Source organism: Dipodomys merriami, unplaced genomic scaffold (assembly GCF_024711535.1).
Source record: "Dipodomys merriami isolate MVZ:Mamm:240054 unplaced genomic scaffold, mDipMer1.0.p SCAF_2, whole genome shotgun sequence".
NCBI classification, from domain to species: domain Eukaryota; kingdom Metazoa; phylum Chordata; class Mammalia; order Rodentia; family Heteromyidae; genus Dipodomys; species Dipodomys merriami.
The window spans coordinates 36,891,845-36,916,101 of record NW_027203381.1 but is presented as its reverse complement, the minus strand read 5'-3'; the positions used below and the strand labels follow the sequence as shown (position 1 = coordinate 36,916,101).

At 40.8% G+C, this 24,257-nt stretch overlaps 1 protein-coding gene across 2 annotated transcripts in view; it reads left to right on the top strand.

The window, feature by feature from the left end:
* The first annotated feature begins 17,881 nt into the window (after positions 1-17,881).
* Positions 17,882-24,257, top strand: part of Taf4b (TATA-box binding protein associated factor 4b) — a 96,517-nt gene continuing 90,141 nt past the window's right edge. For both annotated transcript variants that reach the window (XM_070028654.1, XM_070028653.1), the window contains exon 1: positions 17,882-18,194. In XM_070028654.1, the coding sequence (XP_069884755.1) occupies positions 17,882-18,194 (313 nt within the window). The remainder of the gene's footprint in view (positions 18,195-24,257) is intronic.

The window sequence follows — 24,257 nt, the reverse complement described above, 5'->3', positions numbered from 1 at the left end:
AAGAAAATACAAATCAAAACAACAGTGAGATTCCATCGCATCCCAGTTAGATTGGCCAACATCAAGAATTCAAACAATAACTAATGCTGGTGCATATGTAGGGATAAAAGAACCCTATTGCTCTGCTAGAAATAAAAAAAAGCTACTACAACTGCTTTAGATGGTGGTTTAGAGACTCCTCAAAAAACTCAACAGAAGAACCCTATGATGCAGCCATATGAATCTTGGGCAAATGCTTAGAACATTACAAGTTAAAATACAATAAATATACTTGCACATCCATGTCCATTGTTGCACTATTTACAATAGCCACCTTATAGAAACAGCCCAGACACCCTACAATGGATGAGTGGATTAAAACAACAACAACAACAACAACAAAAACCAAACATATGGTACATATACACGATGGAACATTACTCATCACTTAGAAAGAATAATATTATTTGCAGGGAAATGGATAGACCTAGAACAAATCAAGTTAAGTGAGGTAAAGCAAGCTCAGAGAAACAAATGATGCATATTTTCTCTCACATGTGGAAGTTAGATCTAGAATACAACTAGATATGATAACTTATACAGGGTTGTATGCATTTACACATAAACTGACTAAAGGAGAATACACTTAGGGGAGGAGCCGAAAGGTATAACTACTCTGAACATCTAAAGTACTATTGATCAAAATAGGAAACTGAAACTTTTTTTTTTTTTTTTTTTGTCGGTCGTGGGGCTTGAACTCTGGGCCTGGGCGTTGTCCCTTAGCTCTTCAGCTCAAGGCGAGCGCTCTACCACTTGAGCTACAGTGCCACTTCCAGTTTTCTGGTGGTTTTATTGGAGATAGGAGTCTCATGGTCTCTCCTGCCCGGGCTGGCTTTGAACCGTGATCCTCAGATCTCAGCCTCCTGAGTAGCTAGGATTACAGGCGTGAGCCACCAGCGCCCGGCACTGAAACTTTTTTTTTAGGAGGCAGGCAAAATGGGACACAGGAATGAGAAAAGAAAGGCGAATAAATGCATCATTGTATTCAATATGCATTATGTAAAAAATGAACTATGTAACTCATGAGCAAGGAGATGAACTATGTAACTCATGGGAGGGAGAAACTGGGGAAAAGCAAAGGAAGGATTGACATTGTCCAATAAACTTTGTACTCATTACCTGACTTATAGAATTGTAACCACTTTGCACAACTTCTTAATAATAACAAAAATGTGTTCATATTTCAAAAATAACCAATGCTAAAATAGGCTAGAAGTATGGCTCTGGTAGTAGAGCAGGAAGCACAAGTTTCTGACTTAAATTCGCAGTACTACCAAAAAAAGAAAAAGAAAAAAAGAAGAAGGAAATAGAAAAGTCAAACATGGGAAGAAAAGGAAGACTAATCACCAGTGTACTTACTCAGGGTAGAAATCAACTTCCTAACCTCATTGGACCTTACTGAACATTATAGTCATGGGCAGATACTACATGGTCAATGAGTACAAACATGGAAAGTGTACTCAGGCTATGATTAAATAAAAGGGAATACTTCTAGGAAAGGAGAACTATGTTGTTATGCAACATGATATAACCTTGGGAAACCTGAGGGTGCAATAATTAGGAGTGACATTTCTATTAATCCCTGATTGAAAGATTCTGTGCAGACACCAGAAATAAGTAAGATATGGTCCTTGTCCTAAAGAGGTCATGGTACCAAATAAAGAGATCTATTATTATGAGTTGTATAAAGTCTGAAAAGTCTGCTTCCTTCCCAGTCTGTGAATTTAACATGGGATATGCTGCTTATGGTTTCTGAACAACTTAATTAAATCTTCCCCAGTCAATGTGGCACTCAACAGTATATATATATATATATATTGGGGGGGGGTCCGGTCATGGGGCCTGAACTCTGTTCTGGGCACTGTCCCTCAGCTCTTCAGCTCAAGGCTAGTGCTCTCCCACTTGAGCCACAGTGCCACTTCCAGCTTTTTTCTTTTTGCTTATGTAGTGCTGAGGAATCGAACCCAGGACCTCATGCATGCAAGGCAAGCGCTCTACCACTGAGCCACCTTCCCAGCCCCTCCATTGATTACTTCATTTGCTTAATTTTTCCACTGAATTCTTGATCTCTTTCTGACTGACTTATAACAGCTTTTTGTATATTTGAATATTTATCTTTTTCTTATATGTAGGAAGGTAGTGATACCTACTATAATGGATGAAATAGATGTTTATTTCTCAGTACTAAATCATTCTCCAGAGAGAGCAATCCTCCAGGCAAAAGTAAAAAATCTGAAGATTTTACTCTCAAGATTTTTGTCTCTTTGCCATAAGCAGTCAGATTTGGAAAGTGTTCAAAAGATCAATTATTATATTAAAAAATACTAAATGCTAGGCACTGGTGGTTTATGCCTGTAATCCTAGCTACAAAGAAGTCTGATAGCTAAGGATCAAGGTTTACAGCCAGCCTGGGCAAGAAAGTTCATGAGACTTTTACCTCAATTAACCACCAAAAAGCCAGAAGAACTACAGCTCAAGTGGTAGAGTGTCAGCCTTGAGAGAAAAGCTAAGGGATAGTCCCCAGGCCCTGAGTTCAAACCCCAGTACCAGAAAAAACTAACATATATACATGAAAAATGTAAAAGAATACTAAATAAACTAAGGAGAGAAGAGAATTTTTCTCAACACACTAAAGGACAATTTGGAGACTAAAAGGCTAATTTAGTGATGAAAAACTGGAAGTTTTCTCTATGAAATTAAGGATGCTTGATTTTTATAATTTTTATTCAACATAATATTTGAAGTTCTAGCCTAAGCAATTGTGTGTGTGTGTGGGGGGGGAGATTCAAAATGGAAATTAAATAGTAAAATTATTTCTGCATTGTTAATACAGAAAAGAAATTAAGAAAACAATATTTTTTAATCACAATGAATACAATATGTTGGAACAAACTTAACCAAGGAAGCAAAAGACATGTATACACTGAAAAGTAAAAAAGGTTGCTACTGTTAAAGACACAAAAGAAAAAGATTTGTGTGGTTCATAAATGGAAACAACATTGTTAAGACGTGAGTAGTTCTCAAAGCTAGCCATGCATTCATTGTCATTCCTATTAAAATCCCAACAATTTTTTTCAGAAATAGAAACTATCATCATACTCTGAAAATTAAAAAAATGTTTATTGTGTTTTCTTATTTCTCTAAACTACTGTTTCTCCTGCTAAAATGTGAATACAAATATCTAGAGATTTGTGTGTGTGTGTGTGTGTGTGTGTGTGTGTGTGTGTGTGTGTGTGTGTGAAAATACTGTACAGAGGGGTTACAATTACATGGGCAAAGTAATGAGTACATGTCTTATCAAGTATTGTTGACTCCTCTGTTGTTTCCCCTTCCCATATCTTCCCATCGCCCTCCTTACCCCCCTGCTTCTCCTCCCCATCTAGAGATTTTTTTTAAATGCAGATTCTGCCTCTGGGTAAAATGCAAACATCTTTTCTGTCAAACTCCTCAGTTATTCCTAAGGTATACTACTATACTGAGGAACTTGCTAGATCTCTCTAGCTTAGTACTGGAGAGAAATACACATATAACCACCATTTTTCCCTGTTGAATTGCAATGGCTTGAATGTGTATAGGATCCCCAAACATCTATGTAATTAGAGGCTTAGTCCTTAGGGTGGTGATATTGAGATCTGTTGTAGACATGTAAGAGATCAATTCTAAGCCAAGGTTCTGAGATTGCTGAGGATGTGCCCTTAAAGGGGACTATGGGATCTGAGTCTTGGGTTTTTGTTGTTCTTGGCTCATTAAGTGAGGAGTTTGCTATGCCACTTAACTTCCTGTCACTGCCATCTGATGCCTTTGCCAGACACCTAAGGGATGATCTTGGACTGAAATTTCCTGTTTATAAAATAATCATCTCAGGTATTTTCTTATAGTAATAGAAAGCTAAGTAATACAGTGACCTTGACCTGCATATACATAATTTTGTCTCATTTCCTGCCACTTCTCTCTGTCCTCCCTCAGCTAGACCACACTAGCTGAGAAACAGAGAACTCCCTGCTCTTCCCTTACACTAATCGCGTTTCTGCCTTGGGGAGCTTGAACTGTATCCTCTACTGATTCAGCCCCATATTGGCATGACTTCCTCTAGTTGCTGCACAAATGTCACTTTATGAGAGACTTTCTTTGACTAATATTTCTAAAACACACATCCCCTCATACCTAATGACACCTAAACTATGTGTCTGCAAAATATGTATTTGTCTGTATTCACTTAGAGTTCCTCCCTTTAGAATTGTGAGTTCTGTGTTATTTTATTCATTGGCATAGGACGGGTGCCCAGAACAGTGTCTAGCACAATGCAGATATTTAATAGTCATGGAATAACAGGACCCATTTAAAATTATAAAATAAAGAAAATCAGATACTGGTATTTTCTTTCTTTCTTCCTTTCCTTCTTTTTTTTGGTTGGGGTTTGAACTCTGGGCTTGGGCGCTGTCCCTCAGCTCTTCAGCTCAAGGTGAGCTCTCTACCGCTTGAGCCACAGTGCCTCTTCTGGTTTTCTAGTGGTTTATTGGAGATAAGAGTCTCATGGATATTTCTGCCTGGGCTGGCTTTGAACTGTGATTCTCAGATCTCAGCCTCCTGAGTAGCTAGGATTACAGACGTGAGCCACCGGTGCCTGGCTAGATGCTGGTATTTTCATTCTTCTTACATAAAATATATATAAAATGACTTGCTATGATTTATTTTAACTTGTAGTATAATGCCATATTAATTGATAATGAAGAAAAATAAGAAAGGGATTTTCAAAAGTTCTCCAAATGATGTATTTATTCATCAGCTATTCTGTTTTGGTAATATGTATCATCATGAGTGTGATCATTTACAAAAAGTTTGCCTTACCATGCTTAGAATTCAGGAACAATTCACGAATACCTAACTTGGGTAATATTTGGATTTTGCTGTTTGTATTGTGTTTTAACTATGCCCATTTCAATTGAGAGCTTTTGGTTCTAAGAAACCGGATTTGTTCAAATGACCTCAAGCGAAGATACAAGGAAACAAAAAATCCTATGGGGAAATATGAAACTTAAAATAAGCTTTTTTTTTTTTTTGCCTACTAGGAACAGGCAGACCCAGAAATGTCAGCATAAGACCTTTTGGATCTTAACTAATATTGAAGCAAAAATGGGATCAGTCACATTCTGTATATCTTTTCTGCTTTTCCCTCATTACCGTTTCACTTTCTTTCTTTCTTTTCTTTAACCTGCTGCTTATGGAAATTCTTAGGTTCTTTTTCCTTACAACTTTCTTGTGTGTATGCATGATGGGCTCTCTACCTCTCATTAAGTTATAGTTGTGTAGTTTCACCTTCTATAGTTGATGTCCCTTCTCTTTCCAAGGTTTCTAGTTCTACAATGTGCTTAGAGCAGCTGGTAATTGTTTATATCAGCGTATTGTAGTCACAATGGCTATCCTAGAGCAAGCTTCCTGTTGCTGGTCCAGTTAGCAGAGGCCAGCAGAATAGGTTCACTTGGGTATGCCCTTAGCATCAGAAAAATAGTTCTCTTGCAAAAGACTGGGATAGACAGACATCAGTGATGAGTCACACGCACATGCTTCCTCTTTCTGAGACTTTTCCTCTCTTTTTCATTGAGTTCTGAAAATTTCTCACAACTGACTTCAGGAGTTCTACCCCAAAATGCTTATCCTCACATTTGGTTAGAGGTTGGACTCCTGTGTGTGTGTGTGTGTGTGTGTGTGTGTGTGTGTGTGTGTGTGTGTGTGTGTGTGTGCTCACATTTGGTTAGAGGTTGGACTCCTGTGTGTGTGTGTGTGTGTGTGTGTGTGTGTGTGTGTGTGTGTGTGTGTGTGTGTGTGTGTGTGTGTGTCTCTTTTTTTTCTGGTCCTGAGGCTTGAACTCTGGGCCTGGGCACTGCCCCTGAGCTCCTTTTGCTCAAGACTAGCATTCTACCACTGGAGCCACAGCCCTACTTCAGGCTTTTTCTGTGATTTAATTGGAGGAGAGTATCACAGACTTTTCTGCACCGGCTGGCTTCTAACTGTGATCCTCAAATCTCAACCTCCTTAGGAGCTAGGATTCCAGGCATAAGCCACTGGTGCCTGGTGGAGCCCTGTGTCCTGATAACTCTTTCCTATGATCTGCCGGATAGCATATAGCTATCTGAAAGGATCCTTCAGGATCCTTCCAGGGGACCACGCAGAGGCAGAGGCAGGCAGGCACAGGATAAACATTATTATAAGGATGGTTAGAAGGGCCATATCTCCCCAGGAGAGGGAGCACGTGGCACCTGCCCCTATCCAAATCACCAGTCCATCTGGGGGAAATGAGGTAAAATGCATACATGGGTGGGTCTGGGCGGAGAGAGGGAGTGGTCAGTTGTAGGGAGGGAATTTCAGGGTAGGGAGCAGCTCAGGTCTGGATGGAGCTGAGGACCAAAGGTGGGGATAATACTAACAGTATCTCCAAATGGGGTATAAGCTTCTCAGGCCCAGGTCTGAACATAACAATGCAGCCTTGCTAATAAGTCTTCAGACTAAAATTTTCCTCTGCAAATAACTACTTACCATAGTATATCAAGATAACTGTGAAGAAAATTCAGATTAAACCCTAAGGTGACACAGACCTTCACCAAGGAACTTTGAATCTACTGGAAAGACAAATATAATATGTGTTAGGAAGAAAATAGAAATTCCATAGGGTTATTTGTTGGAAGAGAATGAAAGCTTTCATAGCAAACTCTTCCCCCTATGGTCAGTGCAGGGAGAGGCGTAGCCTGAAGAAATGTCAAGCAGTGGCCACACTTCGACAGGATTGTCTTAGTCTATTTTTAGCTGCTAAAATTGAATACCACAGAGTGGGTCATTTATTACAGAAAAAAATTATTGATTCAATTCCTGAGGCTAGAAGTTCAAAGTCAAGGGGCCACATCTAGTGAGACCCTTCTTTTTGGTAAGAACTTTTGTGGAGTCTTAAGTGCTCTAAGACAGAGACAACTTGCTTTTCTGGCTTTTTTTTTTCTGCTTATGTGGTGCTGAGGAATCGAACCCAGGGCCTCATGCATGCAAGGCAAGCGCTCTACCACTGAGCCACCTTCCCAGCCCCACAACTTGCTTTTCTAAAACAAAACAAATATCTCTTGATAACCTGGTAATCTCTCCTGTGTATGTAGTCCTTTTGTCCAAACTCTCTTTAAGGGTCCTACCTTGTCCTGCTTCTTAATACTTCACTGTGAAGGTTATATTTCAATCTGAGTTTTAATGAGGACATGCAAACCATAGCAAAAATTTGACTCTTAAAGGACTGGTGGCTCAAAATGATGACTCATTTTCATAATCTTAGATCCTTAAGAATCTGAGATCTGAAGCCAGGTGCTGGTGGCTCACACCTGTAATCCTAACTACTCAGAAGGCTGAGATCTAAGGATCACGGTTCAAAGCTAGTCTGGACAAGGAAAGTCCGGAAGACTCTTATCTCCAATAAACCACTCACAAAACAGCAAATGGTGCTGTGGCTCAAGTGGTAGAGTGCTTGCTTTGAGCTGAAGAGCTGAGGCACAGAGCCCAGGCCCAGAGTTCAAGCTCCACAACTGACAAAAAAAAAAAAAAAAAAAGAAAAGAAAAGAAAAAGAAAAAGAATCTGAGATCTGAGAATTGAGGTTCAGAGCCAGTATGGGCAGACTCTTACCTCCAATTAAGCAGCAAAAAGCTGGACATGGAGGCATAGCTCAAGTGGTAGAAGTCAGCCATGAACAAAAAAGTCCAGTGTGTGAGAAAGGCCTGGAGTTCAAACACCACATATATAAGGATTAGCTGAGAAAGATACAGAAGCTTTCATCCATGGATGAAGCATCCATCTTTTGTGTTATAGAAGTAAACAGGAGACAAACCATTTTAGGAATTATTATATCATGGGGCTGGGGAAGGTGGCTCAGTGGTAGAGTGCTTGCCTTGCATGCATGAGGTCCTGGGTTCAATTCCTCAGCACCACATAAGCAAAAAGAAAAAAGCCGGAAGTGGCGCTTGGCTCAAGTGGTAGAGCGCTAGCCTTGAGCTGAAGAGCTGAGGGACAGCGCCCAGGCACAGAGTTCAGGCCCCATGACTGGACCCCCCCCTCCAAAAAAAAAAGGAATTATTATATCAAGAACAAGAGCAGAAAGCAAAATATTGCTATTTAACATTTGTCTGGAATTATATTATTACAAAGTATGGGGTACAATGACACATGATTTAGAGTTACATTTACATTTACATTTGGTCAATCAACAAACATTAAGCAGCTACTATGGTTCAGGTCCTCTGTTCCAGACTATCGAGCTATGAAAGTGAAAGGGAAGCTGGGTGCCAGTGGCTCATGCCTGTAATTCTAGGGACTCAGGAGGCTGAGATCTACTGATCAGGTCTGGAACTAGCCCAAACAGGAAAGTCGGTAAGACTTTTATCTCCAATTAACCACCAACAAAAGCTGGAAGTGGCACTGTGGTTCAAGTGGTAGAGTGCTAGCCTTGGCAAAAAAGCTTAGGGATGCTACGTAGGCCCTGAGTTCAAACCCCAGAACTGGTACACAAAAGGTAAACAGGTGAAAAGTTTCTTGCATTCATGAAAATTATTCTAGAAGAGAAAAAACAGAAATGTTACTATTCTGTCAGTATTCATCTTGGCTTGGTGAGTAACTCCCTTGGGTGCATTCACCTCCTTCAGCAACCTCTTTACTTCTGTAGTTCCCATTACTGGCTTCTTTTCTATGTATGTAACTGTGGACTGCTGGGCTTGGTATGGGTTATCCTCTCTTTAGAGTACCTTTTCTTCCTCATATGTAACATCCAGTCTCAACACTTGCAGTGTGATCTCTACTGTCCCAGTAAGTGCAAGAGTAAAGGTAATATAAAACCTATGCTGGATTTCACTTTCAAGTTTCATTTGATCTTTCTTGAACTTGAACTCTTGATCTTTCATATCAGAGCTGCCTCACCTCCAAACTCCCCATCACTATGAACTAAATCATTCACCGTCTGCCCAGATTCTTACAGTAGAAATGTGAAAGACAATCTTAGCACTTCACTTACTCCTAACCTTTATTCAGTCTACAGGTATGGTCCATAGAGTCTTCTAAAGTATACCTATAAAAGATAGGGGTGCAGCTGAGTGGCAGGGTTTGCTTCACATACTAGAGTCCCTGGGTTCAACTCTCAGTGTATAAACATACACACACACACACACACACACACACACACACACACACACACACACACACACACACACACACACACACACACACACACCCTCATATTTTCCCATATTCTTTACTTCTGCTATTATATTTTAAATCATCCTAGTAAGTGCTATTGGCTTACTTTCTTCCCACAAGTTCATTGCCCATATAATAAGAAGAATAAGGAAAATCTTCTTTTAGGAGTGTATTTAATACAGAAAATATTGAACAAGGCACCAGTGGCACATGCATATAATCTTAGCTACTTACATCAAATAGAACAAAGGAATACTACTGAGGATGTAGCTCAATGGTAGAATACATCCTTACTGTATAAAATAGCTAAGCACAGCCCAAAGACAAAAACAATAAAAAGAAGTGATCAAATTTAGCACAAACAATAGTATGACAAACTTATACAATATGACTTCTACTGTAATATAAGATATAAACCTGAATTTGTTTGTGAGGAAGCAAGAGACAAATCCAAACTACAAAATGAGTAGACTGTTCTCTTCACCAACACCAATGTCATACAAAAGGAGGTCTGAGGGCTTTACACACACACTACATGCACACATTCTTTACACATACATGCATGTGTGCCAACAATTGGAACTGAAAGTTGCAAGTAGTATTTTTTAATTAATTAATTATTGCAAAGGTGATGCATAGAAGGTTACAGTTACATAAGTAATGAGTACATTTCTTTCTTTCTTTTTTTTTTTTTTTTTGTCAGTCGTGGGGCTTGAACTCTGAGCCTGAGTGCTGTCCCTGTGCTCTTCAGCTCAAGGCGAGTGCTCTACTGCTTGAGCCACAGCACCACTTCCGGTTTTCTCGAGGTTTATTGGAGATAAGAGTTTCACAGACTTCCCTGCCTGGGCTGGCTTTGAACAGTGATCCTCAGATCTCAGGCTCCTGAGTAGCTAGGATTACAGGCATGAGCCACCAGCGCCTGGCACAACCCTTCTCCAAGTTACAAATTATTTTAAAATAAAAGTTGAGAGTTGTAAATAAATCTGGATTCTGTTTAAATTATTTCATTTTGTATGTTTGTTTGTAGTTGCTGTTGTTTTGCACATTACATGGCATTTGAGTCCCTCTCTTCCTGAACGTGAACCTGTCTATCACTCTCTTTCACAGCATTTTTCACTAATTGTACATGAAAATAATTACTTGGTTGATAACTATTAGATACAAAATGATAATCGTGAAGATATCTTAGAAATGTGGAATTATACCAGTAACATGATTTGAATGTTAAGGCATGGAAAATTGTTTTGGTAAGGTTAAGTTGTACATTGTACACAAAATTATTCATACATTTCACAGTCACAAGGATGATAAAATTAGAAAGTAATATACAAAAAATAATAATCCAGTCAGAATAACAAATAGATAAAAACTAGAAATGGTTTTTCTTTTAGCCTTCTTTTAATAAGAAACAAAGTAATCCAAGGTCAAAAATGCTGATAATTTCAATATTGGTATGTGACCAAACATTTGAATAAGAACTTCTGATTATAGATTAGAGAACAGAATGGAGGAGGAGGGCTAGAGCTGTGGGGCAGCCCTGATAGGGTAATCCAAGTCAGCACTCTTAGATTTGAATCAAGAAGAGTGACAAAGGGCTAAGAGAGATTCTTTTGTTGAAAGTATTAACAAATCTAATAACTGAGTGATTTGGTGAAGAAGGGATCTCGTATTGATTCCTCATTTTGCATCACGGGTAACTGAATAAAGGTTGATCTGGCAGTGATACAGGAATCTTAGGATAGAAAAACAAATATGAAAATGAGACAATAAGAATAGTTCTGATAGCGCTCGCCTTGAGCTGAAGAGCGCAGGGACAGTGCCCAGGCCCAGAGTTCAAGCCCCACGACCAAAAACATAGTTCTGAATTTGTGGGACATCCAAGTAGAGAGAATTGGCAAATGTGTACATATACATGAGAATGAAAAATGATGCTGGTAGTTTATACCTATAATCCTAGCTATTCAAGAAACTAAGATCTGGGGCTGGGAAGGTGGCTCAGTGGTAGAGCGCTTGCCTTGCATGCATGAGGCCTGGGTTCGATTCCTCAGCACCACATAAGCAAAAAGAAAAAAAACGCGAGTGGCGCTGTGGCTCAAATGGTAGAGCGTTAGCCTTGAGTTGAAGAGCTGAGGGACAGTGCCCAGGCCCAGAGTTCAGGCCCCATGACTGGACCCCCCCCCCCAAAAAAAAAAGAAAAAAGAAACTAAGATCTGAGGACTGCTGTTTGAAGCCAGTTTGGGCAGGAAAGTCTTTGGGCAGGAGACTCTTATCTCCAAAGAAGAGATAAGTTTTTGAGGGCTACCTTTGAGCAAAAAAGCTCAGGGACAGTGACTCGGCGCTGATTTCAAGCCCTCGAACTGACACAAATAAAAGGCTGAGATATGATGGGAATGTGGCCTAGTGGTAGAGTGCTTGCATGAAGCCCTGGGTTCAATTCCTCAGTACGACATAAACAGATAAAGCCAGAAGTAGTGCTGTGGCTCAAGTGGTAGAGCAGTAGCCTTGAGCAAATGAAGTTCAAGGACAGTGCCAGGCCTTGAGTCAAGCCCCAGGACTGGCAGAAAAAAAAATGCTGAGATATGAGGAAGTGGGGGTATGGTAGAGCTCAAGTGGTAGAGCGCCAGCCTAGAGCAAACAAAGAAAAAAGAAAAAAAAAAGCCAAGCAAGAGTATGAGGGCCAGAGTTTAAGCACTGATAGTACAAAAGGAGAAAAAAGGATTAGAGGAAGAAGTCAAAGATAATAGAAGTCATAAACTTGTAGAGATTAAGTCCTGCAAGTGAATGTGATTGCCTAAGGAAACTATGGACTGAGAAAAGAAAGCAGCAATGCTTATTAAGCCCTATTATTTAATAAAGAGTTGAAGGAAGGCCCTAAGGATAAGCTAAAACAAGGCAAAATTTTTATCTGTGTGGAACCAATCTAGAAGTTGGGCATAGGATAAGAGCCAGACAAGCATTATTGGGCACATATTGACTATGTATTCACTTCTCTCACGTGGTCTTGAAATTTCACAATTCAGCAGGAGATGATAGACAAGAAAATCACTCAAATATCTCAATACCTTAAGTGGTATACAAAGAGTAATAGGAGATAAAAGAGATTTCAAATTAATACACAGGGGCCAAGATATGTTAGTAACTTTGAAGGTCAAATAAAAATTAGCCAGGTATAAAATATATGCGAATGGGAGTTTTCCAAGGAAAGTAACATAATGCATACAAGGCATGAAGTTTGATGAGCTTGGAACATTTGGAAAATTACTATAGTTAACTACCATACCAAATAGAAGGTACTCCTGGGAACATGGCAGAATGAGGTTTCCTGGACAATTTAGCAAGTGCCAGATGATAATGAATTTTGTATGCCTTGCCACTGTTTTGTACTCTGTGTTAAAACGTGGTAACTGGGAGACTTACATACATAGATTTGAGTTTTAGGAAGGTTACCATAGAAATATAATGAATTACCTAGGTTGCATGGGAGGGAAAAGCATTAAAAGAGAATATGTAAGATAAATAAATAAGAAAAAATAACAGAAAAAACAGAGAAGAGAATCTGTGCAAGTTCCCACCCTCGAAAATACCCATTTATCTCTGGTCTGTGACCAACAATTCTGCCTCCCCTTCCATTGCATAAATAATTATCTCTTATCCAAGTCCTCTCACTTGTACACTAGATTCCAGCCCCTTTGGCCCTCAAGGCCATGCCTTCTAAAAAAAATCTCCCTTCTTCATTCCTTTATCAGTAGTTTTCCCTCCCTACTGGATCACTGCCATCAGCATACAAGCATATTGTTACCATAGGAAAATCGCTTTCTTGACTAGTCTTCCTACCCTACTGCCCTCATCTCTGTACTCTACTTTGCAATAAAACTTCAAGATCTTGAAACCCTTTCCTCCTATTCTTTCTTGCATATGTCCTAATCAGATATACACCTCCACATTCCAGAGCCCTCTGTTGTCAAGATTACCAGGGACCTACATTGTGTTGTGGTATCTAACAGATACTCTCTAGTCCGTGTGTGTGTGTGTGTGTGTGTGTGTGTGTGTGTGTGTGTGTGTGTGTGTGTGTGTGTGTGTGAGAGAGAGAGAGAGAGAGAGAGAGAGAGAGAGAGAGAGAGAGAGAGAGAGAGAGAGGAGAGACAGACAGATAGACAGACAGACAGAGACAGAGATAGAGACAGAGAATTGAGACAGTGAGTGCTGGGGATTGAACTTGGGGCCTAGGTACTGTCTCTTACCTTTTACTCTCAAGGCTGGTGCTCTACCATTTGAGCCACAAAAGGGAGTTTCATGGACTTTTCCAAGCCAGGGCCAGGTGACCTCAGTCCTCAGATCTCAGTCTCTAGAGAAGCTATGATAACAGGTTTGAACCACTTGTCTAGTCTTCTAGTCCTCTTGTGATTATACCCATCAACTCCATTTGATATAGTCCATCACTTTCTTTTACTAATTTCTTGGCTTTCAGGACTCCATAGCCTATTGATTTTCCTTTTACTAAGCGATATTATTTCATCATCTTTTATTTCTGGTGCTTCTGATCAACCTGATTCATTTTCTGAAGGCATTATGGAACTTGGGAATTCAAAAAGACAGTAAGAATAATTTACATTGTTTACCTAATAACTCTCCCTTTAGCCTTTGGTTTTAGTCAAGTTAAATTGTGTTTGTGTGTGCCAAAGTTAAATATTACACATACTTGTTTTGCATTTGTTCAGTTTTATTTCATTATCTGATTTGAGGAGCACTATATTTGAACATACAAATGCTTTTCAAAATCTTCAAGTTTATCAATATCATAAATCAGATTATTATCCTTGTCCTTCATTTTTATTATATATTGAGATAAAATGTATTGTTTCCGAATGTCCTGTTTCAGTTTTTTTCCCCTTGCTTGCTTGCTTCTTTCCTCTCTCTTCCCTCTCTCTCTCCTTCTCTTCCTTCCTTCTCTTTTTTTTTTTTTTTTTTTTTTTTTGTGCTCTTGCTTAGCTTTTTTCCTCTTGAGGCTGGCTGGTGCTCTACCACTAGAGCTACATCTCCACTTCCGGCTTTTTTTTTTTATTGGATAGTAAGAGATAACCGTCTCTAGGATCTAACTGTCCTGGCTGGCTTTGAACCTGGATCCTCCCATTTCATATTTGTAGTGAGGAGAGGTGTGAGCCATCTGTGCATGCTCACTCAGTTTTTATAGGAAGGAAATGTAAACATAGTTATTGCTAGATACAAAAATCAGGATAATAAATATCTACTGTTGTGTAAGGAGGACTATATTAAGAAAGCTGTATAAGGGTACCTTGAAAACAAGGTACCTAGTATTACCTTAATGAAGGCTCTGCAATTTGATTGGAGTTAATTGCATATCTAAAACAGTATAAACTGGGTTTGGGTTTAATGGAAATTTAGAAAAATCTTAAAGCAAACTTTGAGACTTCACCCATAAGTTTGTATTGGATCATACAGAACTATATGGTGAGAGGAAAACTCAGGCTCAACCATTTACTGCTAGTGAACAGCAGATTAAAAATTCACATTCACTACACGATTTTACTTTGCTGCAAATGTTGTATGGCTCCATTCAAATAATTTCCTCAGCAAATATTTATTAAATACCTTTGATGCTTAAGGCATTTGCTCAAGATAGTGTGAGATCTATGATGAATAAAATATTTGTACAATCATAGAAAGAGATGTACTTTGGCAAATTACAAACTGGGTTGAAACCAGTTTCTTGGATAAATTACTGTTTTAACTGCAGTGCTTTTTATGTTTGTTTCAATTTTTTTCAAATGAATTTTTAGTCAAATGAAGCAATTAGTCATTTATTTAGTTATTTTTTAAAGACAGGAAATTCAACTCTTAGTAACCAGCACAACTGAGGTGTTCAATAAATTTCCTTTCCTTCCTTTTGATGAATTTTCCACAAGAGATAGGTAAATTATAAAAGGAGGAAGCTGTGATTGAATTGGGTCATGAGTTTTGTTTGGTCTTAATTCTGAAACAGTCTTGCTATTGTAGCAATAACTGACCTTGAACTCTTGATGTTTCTGGCTCCACCTCACAAGTCTTGGATTAGTGACATTTGCCACCCCTCTAACCCAGCTCCAGGAGATGGATTTTGATTTGTACTGGGTAAGAGGTAGGAGGCTGACTGAAAATGATGTGTGGAGACATCTCTAGAGTTTGTGTATATGGTGCTTCTCAGGAGGGAGAAAAATATCTATAAATGTCAGGTTACCTGTTGTCCTAATGCATTAGGCTGGTAATAACAATTCTACAAACTTGGGCTGGGAAGGTGGCTCAGTGGTAGAGCGCTTGCCTTGCATGCATGAGGCACTGGCTTCAATTCCTCAGCACCACATAAGCAAAAAAGAAAAAAGCCAGAAGTGGCACTGTGGCTCAAGTGGTAGAGCACTAGCCTTGAGCTAAGAGCTGAGGGACAGTGCCCAGGCCCAGAGTTCAGGCCCCACGACCGGACCCAAAATAAATAAATAAATTCTACAAACTGAGTAATTTGTAAAGCACAAAATTTATTTCTCAACACTTTGAGAAACTGTGAAGTCTAAGATAAAGTCAGATTTGGTGTCTAAAATTAAGAATTTATTAGATTATGTTTCCTCATTTTAATTTTTTTTTGTTGTTGTTGTTGGTCGTGGGGCTTGAACTCTTGGCCTGGGTGCTGTCCCTCAGCTCTTCAGCTCAAGGTGAGCGCTGTACCACTTGAGCACAGCATCACTTCCGGTTTTCTAGTGGTTTATTGGAGATAAAGAGTCTCACGGACTTTCCTTGCCCGGTCTGGCTTTGAACCATGATCGTCAGATCTCAGCCTCCTGAGTAGCTAGGTTTACAGAGGTGAGCCACTGATGCCCTGCTCTTCATAGTAATTTTAAATGATGAAAGGGGTAAGGGCTTTTCTTAAAGTCTATTCTAGTAAATTGTTGTATTCATTATTATTAACATTAAATTCTGGGGACAGTGTCATTATGTAGCTTAGCCTGGCCTCAAGCAATCTATCCTAGGTGCTGTTTTAGAGGCCTGTTCCACCATGCCAGACCTTTTTAAACTGCCAAATAATAATCGTACATTCACCGGTCACAATATGATGCGTTCATATATGTACACATTTGTGGGATGATAAAGTTATGTTCATTTATTTACTTATTTGGCAGTACTGAGGTTTGAACTCAAGTTCTTGGCGCTTGTTAGTCCAGCACTCTACCACTTGAGCCACATCCCTTCAATTCATGCTGAGTCACCTCACATATTTATCATTTTTGTGCTGGGTGGGGGAATCTCTCCCCCCCACTTACTAATTCCAGTAAAATACAAGTTAAAGTTAACATCCTGGAAGTACCTTCACACCATAGCACCACCCCTGCCAGCTGGTAGAAGTCCCTTCAATATAGTTACTTCCTACAAGCATATAATCTTTGGACAATGGTCTGAAATCAAGGCATCTTGTCTGACTAGATCAGGAAGGGGCATGTTTTTCCACATGCCAAAAACTTTTCAGCTATTTGCCCTTAAGATCTAAGTGCTACTGGCTCCCTCATCAGGGAACTAAAAACAAAATAAAACAACAACAACAACAACATCAAAACCCACCAAAGATCTTAGTGCTAGGCATTGAGATTTGAGTGCCAAAAGACACTGTCTTAATCTCTCAGGAAATAGACCCGTAAACAATTAAAACATGTTTTAAAGGTGATAGGGTCACAAAAATACAGCAAAGAAAACCACGTTTCAGATCTTAGGTAGTTTAATGCTAGAAGGCACTTATCACAGAATTACACACCATGCTAGTTTCACAGCATCAGTCGCAATGCTAATTGATGGGAGCCTCAGACAGTCACACTGTCCTAATGAATGACATCTTCCAAATCAGTTACTTTCTCTTAAAAGAAGCAGCCCGAGAAAGGGTAGCTCAGGCTCTTTTCAGGGCCGCCCAAAGGGGGATCCCGGGACAGGGGCATCTCGTAGCGCAGTGAATCCCCGCCCTCTTCAGCCCCCCCAGAAGCACGTGATAGGATTTTGGCACTTTGCCACTCCCAGGCCTGGATTCCAGGGAAGATTCTAACCTTCTCCTGGGCCGTCTTCCGTGACGTCACGAGCGCGATTCCTCTCAGTGGCCAATCCAAAGGCTAGATTCTGGGGAAAGCCCCGGGCGGCGGCGAAAGCCAGAGCGCGTGCGCGCGAGGTCTCCGCGTGGCTATATAAACATGGCTGGCCGGGGCTCGTAGCGGGGGCCGGACGCCACGGGCTGGGGCGTTTCTGAGGTGCTGCGGGGCTTGTCGTTTTGAAGTTTCTGGCGGTGGGGAAAGGAGGCGTTCGGAGTGAGGTTCCGGAGGTGGGGATTGAAGTGACGCCCTTCGGCGAGCCGCGCGTCCGGGTCCGCCGCAGTCGGGACCGCAGGCAGAGGCGCACGTGTGAGCGCCGCTGAGGGAGCGCCGGGCGCGCGGGCGCCGGGCGGGCGGGCGGGAGTCCGCGGGGTCCCGGGGCGGCTGCGGCGGGCGCCAGTGATGCTGCGGGGCCAGCCAGGCGCCCGAGTCGACTGCCGCGAGTCCCGGCCGTCCTCTGCTCCGCTCCCCGCAGGGCAGCGCCGCCGCCGCCGCCGCTGATACCCCGGCGGGGATGCCCGCGGGTCTCACCGAACCCCCGGGCGCCGCGCCTCCCGCGGCCGTCAGCGCCTCGGGCGCCGTGACCGTGGCCCCGGCGGCCTTGGGCGCCGTGGCCAAGGCTCCCCTGAGTGTCCGCGCGGAGCCCTTGGCGTCCCAGCCCTCGCGCGCTTCCGTGGGGACCTTGGTGACCAAAGTGGCTCCTGTCAGCGCCCTCCCGAAACTCAGCCTCGGGGGCCCCGCGCTGTCGGCGGCTCCGCAGCTGGTCACCGTGAAAGCCCCCGGCACCACGACCATCCAGTTGCCCGCCAACGTGCAGCTCCCTCCAGGTACGTGGCGCACCCCCCATCTCCCCTCCCCGCACCCCCCCTCCCATCCCCTGCTCCATGCGCGGTCACCCGGAGCTGCAGCCCGCGGTGACACCGGCAGGCTCGCGGTCCCGGATGGCCGAGCCTTGCAGGGAGCATGGGGAAATAGAAGTTTGAGCCAAAGGAAACCTTTTTTTGTGTGTTTGTTAACCATCATCCCGGCTTTGCAGGGAATGTACAGGAAGCAGTGATTCATTGGGGCTTAGGTTGAGCTAACACCACCCTCCTTGTGCCCTCATCCCAGCGTTTGGTGTTGTAGGAAGGAATTCTTGTCACCTCAGGGCCAGCAGGAGCTGAAGCAGCCTCTTCCATTGCGCCCTCGAGGTCCCTCCACCCACCAGCCCCGGGAGACGAATGGGATCGCTACACAAAGTTCGTCTTCCGGGAAAACCAGACCCGAGTCTATTTTCCATCCTCCATTGGGATGCTAAAGAGAAAAGAAATGTCTTTGTAAAAGGTCTTGGGAGTCAAGAGTGAAAAAAACAAAAATCATGAAGAATACGTTTCTAGTTTCCCAGGGCCGGAAAACAAATGCTGCTTCCCGGAGCCATCTCCCGATGTGCAGTGGTTTTAACTTTTAGATGGAAGAATCCCTATCCTAGGGCACAAGTGTGGGAGTTGACAAATACGTCAGAGCCCAGTAGTAGTTATATTTGAAGTAATGTCTGAATGAATGCTCTTTTAATGAATCTTGCTTTGACTGCTTTATCCTAGGGCTGTTTTCCATGGTTTTCATAAAGGTTTTGTTTTGCGTTAGTGTCCATATATTACATGTGTTGAATGAGGTTTGTTCTCTCATTTGTCTTGGCTGTATTGAAAGTTTCTTGGAATTTGTCTTCTCTTAATTTGCCTAGCAGAAACTAGAGCTTCCAACGTGCTGGTAGCTCAAAAAACAAAAAAAAAAATCCAAGTCAAGAATACTTTAATGATGATAACTTTGATAGCAAAGAAATACAGTCATTTATTCTAAAGATTACTTTGTTATCTTCTTGCAAAACAACAGCCCGTTTTTCCAGCTAATGCTATATTTAGTTGTTAATATCATGCACATTTAATCAAACTTTGTTTCAGTTTTATGTGATACATATGGTATCTACACTTGTTAAAACTATGCTGAAAATACCAGTTCAAAATTATCATCCTGCCTACACTCTTACATAGTTATAAATGTATTTGAACGAAATTGCAACTTAATTTGCTAAAGTACACATTTGGTCTAGTCACTGAAATTCATTTACAAACAATCAAAACTTGTTAAGATAGAAAAATGATCAAGAATGACAACTTGATGCTGGGCACCGTGGCTCACGCCTGTAATCCTAGCTACTCAGGAAGCTGAGATCTGAGGATCACGGTTCAAAGCCAGCCTGGGCAGGAAAGTCCATGAGACTCTTATCTCCCAATAAACCACTAGAAAACCAGAATCAGTGCTGTGGCTCAAGTGGTATAGCCCTAGCCTTGAGCTGAAGAGCTGAGGGACAGTGCCCAAGCCTAGAGTTCAAGCCCCATGACTGACAAAAAAAAAAAAAAAAGGATGACAATTTGATGACAAATTGGAACAAATCACTTATGAGGGCTTTCTATGCTAGGCACTTTTAATAAAGTATATTATTTTATTCATTGGCCATATAGGGTAGGTAGTATTATAAGGGAAGAGGTCTCTAAGACGAAATAATTTGGCCAACCCAGGTAGCTCTTAGGAGCTGGAGTGGCTTTGAACCCAGATCTTTCTAACACTATTTTTTGGTCAGTTGTGGGGCTTGTATTCTGGGCCTGAGTGCTGTTCCTCAGCTCTTCAGCTCAAGACTAGCACTCTACCACTTAAGCCACAGCAACACTTCCAGTTTTCTGGTGGTTTACTGGAAATCAGAGTCTCCTCGAATTTCGTGCTTTGAACTGTGATCCTCAGATCTCAGCCTCCTGAGTAGCTAGGATTATAGGCGTGATCCACTGGGGCCCAGCCTTCTAACACTATTCTTTCTACAGCATTATGCATACTCTGTGAGTATACAGTATGTTTTTTTGAGTATTAATGCTGAAAGGTGATTTGTTTTATTGTTTTTTGTGCTGGTACTGGGGCTTGAACTCAGGGTCTTTGTTTATTCTGTGTAAAGCAGAATGTTAAAAAGTTATTCAAACATAATTTCCACATCACCAGAGGATTACCCTTAGTAATTTCATGGTATCTAATTCTTCAGTTTTTTAGCTGCACAGTAGTTCATTTGTATTAATGTTCCATTGTTTTTTGATCTCTTTCCTATTGGTACTGGTCATGCTACTTTCTGCTATTGTAAATAATGCTGTAATAAACACCTTTGTTTTGTGCAGGCTTGTAAACATTTTTATAGGATTATCTACTAGTGCAATTGTTGGTTCAGATGATAATATTTCAATAAATACTGGTACACTTCCCCCAAAATATTGTTTAAATATATAATCCATGCCAGTGCTGGTGGTTCATGCCTGTAATCCTGACTATTCAGGAGCCTGAGATCTGGGGATCACAGTTTGAAGCCAGCCTGGGCAGAAGTCTCTATGAGACTCTTGTCTCCAGTGAACCACTCAAAACTTGGAAGTGGCACTGTGGCTCAAGTGGTAGAGCACTAGCCTTGAGCACAAAGTGGCTCAGGGACAGTGTCCAAGCCCTAAGTTGAAGACCCACACCAATATATATAAAATCCACAATGTTAATATTTAATTTAACAAACCTGTTCGTGGAATTTAAGAAGTCATTTTCAAGCTTATTGTAATGTCAAATGACTCAACAGTTGAGTGGTCAGGGAAGGATGTAGGCTTTGAATATAGAGAAAAAGGAAGCTTGATGATACTACTTTTATACAGATTCTTTTCATTATTGGGTAATTATATCTGAAATGACTCTTGTTATCTCCAAGTGAATTAGGTATATGATACATAGTAGCTTGGAAAGTTTAGTACAGAATAAAGACTAGATGGTGTGCTATACAACTTTGTAGATAACAAGGAATTTGGGGCCTTAGTCTTTACTGAAAAGGTGGAGTGTTGGAAGTGGCGCTGTAGCTCAAGTGGTAGAGCACTTGTCTTGAGCTGAAGAGCTGAGGGACAGCGCCCAGGCCCAGAGTTCAAGCCCCATGACCGACAAAAAAAAAAAAAAAAAAAAAAGAAAAGGTGGAGTGTAACAATAAATGGCTGAATTGGCCTTGGAGTCTATTGACCTAGATGTAAATCCCAGCTACATGATTTTGTGATGTTTGGCAAGTTAATAAACTTTATTCTTCATGAGAGCATTCTTATTTCTATATGGCTTATAACTTCTTCCTGTAAGTATCATTAAGGATTAAGTAAAATAAATACATGTAAAGTTTGCATGCCACAGAACTTTGGAATAACATTCATGTGGAACATAGAGGAATCTGGAATCTGTCAGGTGTGTCCTAACTGAACATCTTTTTTTTTGGGGGGGGGGTCCGGTTGTGGGACCTGAACTCTGGGCCTGGGTGCTGTCCCTCAGCTCTTCAGCTCAAGGCTAGCACTCTACCACTTGAGCCACAGCGCCACTTCCGGCTTTTTTCTTTTTGCTTACGTGGTGCTGAAGAATCGAAGCCAGTGCCTCATGCATGCAAGGCAAGCGCTCTACCACTGAGCCACCATCTCAGCCCTCTAACTGAACATCTTTACAGTACTTGGCTCAAGGCACTCTGTAATTGCTATTCATCTGAAATATGTTAGCGCACACTAAATTCTCAATAATCTGAAAGGATAGTTGTGATTTTCCCCCCTTCTGGTATGGGGCTTGAGCTGTTTCTTGAACTCTTGCTAAGCTATTTTGCTCTAGGTTGCCTACCACTTGAACCACATCTCCACTTCTGGGTTTTATTTTATTTTACAAATATTTCTTTATTGAGTTTAAGTGACTACTTATGTTTCACAATATTTTGGCATAGTTATACTTAGCTAAAGTCAGTTCTGGGTTTTAGTTGATTAATTTGACATAAGATGTTCACAGACTTTTCTGTTCAGGTTGGCTGAACTGAGATTTTTTAGATCTCAGCTTCTGGAATAACTAGGATTACAAGGAAAAGTTGCCACCAGCATCAGTGGAAAGGGTAGATCTTTAACCTTTAAGGAGAGTGTTGTGCATTGTTATGGCTGGACTGTCTTTGAACCACAATCCTCTGATCTCTATCTCCAAGTAGGTAGGATTATAGGCTTCAACCACTGCTCCAGGCTGAGTATTGGTAATACTTACTTTACAGAATGAGTTGGCATATTCTCTTCCATGTTTATTTTTTGGGAAGAGTATGTGAAGGAGTAGTATAAATTTTTCTTTAAATGTTAATTAGACTGGACCAGTGAAGGCATCTTTATATCTTTATTTGTAAGGGTCTGTTGTCTCCTTCCCGAATGAGTTTCAGAATTTATGTATTTCTAGTAGCAGTAGTTTTATGCATTTCTAAATTATTTAATTTAGTGTTAGAATTGTTTAGTCGTCTTCTGTGTGGTTAGCAGTACAATCTCTTTTTCTTGTTAGTGTTGGGATTGAACTCAGGGCCTTTTATTATTTTCTTTAATCATTGAGTAGTTGTACAAAGGAGTTTCAATTCAGTGTCATATGGACTTCTTTATTTGTTCCTGTGAAATATAGCTACCACTTGAAGTTACTTTCTTAGCATAGTGTAGGTTTCTGTGTACCATTTACTTTGTGCTCTTATTTGTTGTAGTTCAAAAAACACAGTTGTATACATATACAATTGTTTTTCTTAAATCAGTTAAGAAAGAAGTAACGTGCACTTTATGTTGTCAAATCACAAAATTACCTTCCAGTGCTATTTGTTCTTTAAGATTACTCTCTGGGGTCACTTGTCTTCAGTCTGACAGGGTTTATTTGGTATTTCTTATATGATGTATCTGCCTGCAGTGAATTCTCTCAGTTTTTGTTTATCTGAGAGTTTCTTTATTTTGCCTTTAGTTTATCTTTTTAAAAATTGTTACTTATCTTTGTTTTTCCAGTTGAAACTCCATTGTTGAGTCCATCTTGTGAACTCATTTCTGTTACTGTGCTTATTAATTATAGAATTTTCTTTTTTTCTGTGTAATGAAAACTGAACCCACAGCCTCATGCATACTTAGCAAGGACCCTAATACTGAGCTATACGCCCAACCCTTCATTTATTTTTAAAGACATATCTACAGTTTTAAAATTTTCCCCTCCCTTTTCCCTACCTCCTGGACAAAGGGTCTTTGCCAGGCTGGTCTCTCTTAACCTCCTTTTCTTAAATGGTTCTCCTGGCTCAGCCTCCTAAGTAGCTGAGACTGGAGGCATGTATCACAATACACAGCTTCTAGTGACCTTCTTTATTTGTGATATCATGGTGTTTTCCTTTGTTTCTTCAAAGTTTCCTTTCAGTCCTTTGATAATACTAATCAGTGTTCAGTGATTGTTCTTGACTCTTTGTCAGTTAAATCTATGTCTGTATCCCCTCAAAAGGGGTTCTGTTGCCTGTTTCCCTATGCCTTTAAGGCAATATTATTAGCAACTTTAGATACTGGTTCCCACTCCCATGGAAATAGGTGTATTTTTGTTTATGAGAATTTTTTTTTTTTTTTTTGGTGGGTCGTGGGGCTTGAACTCTGGGCCTGGGCACTGTCCCTGTGCTCTTCAGCTCAAAGCAAGTGCTCTACTGTTTGAGCCCACAGCACCACTTCCTATTTTTGTTTACTGAATAGACTACTTTATGTATAATGATCTGTTTTCCTCCACATAAGAAGTCTTTATGTTGCTTCTCAGAGGACACCCCTGAGGATGAGCAATGCCATCTTAGCAGGGCTCTTTGTTTCTTATTCCTGACTCAGATATTAGGATTCACTCATTGCTTCCTGATTGCCTATTGTTTTCAGCAATGCCCTTACAGCCTAAGTTTTCCATAATCCTTTGGAAATTTAGACTTCTTTACAGTAATAGTTTTTGAGGCAAATGTTTGAGGTTTGTTCTGACCCCAGAAGGGTCCTGCTTAGTTGTCTTTTTAGTTCTCTAGTAAAGTAATA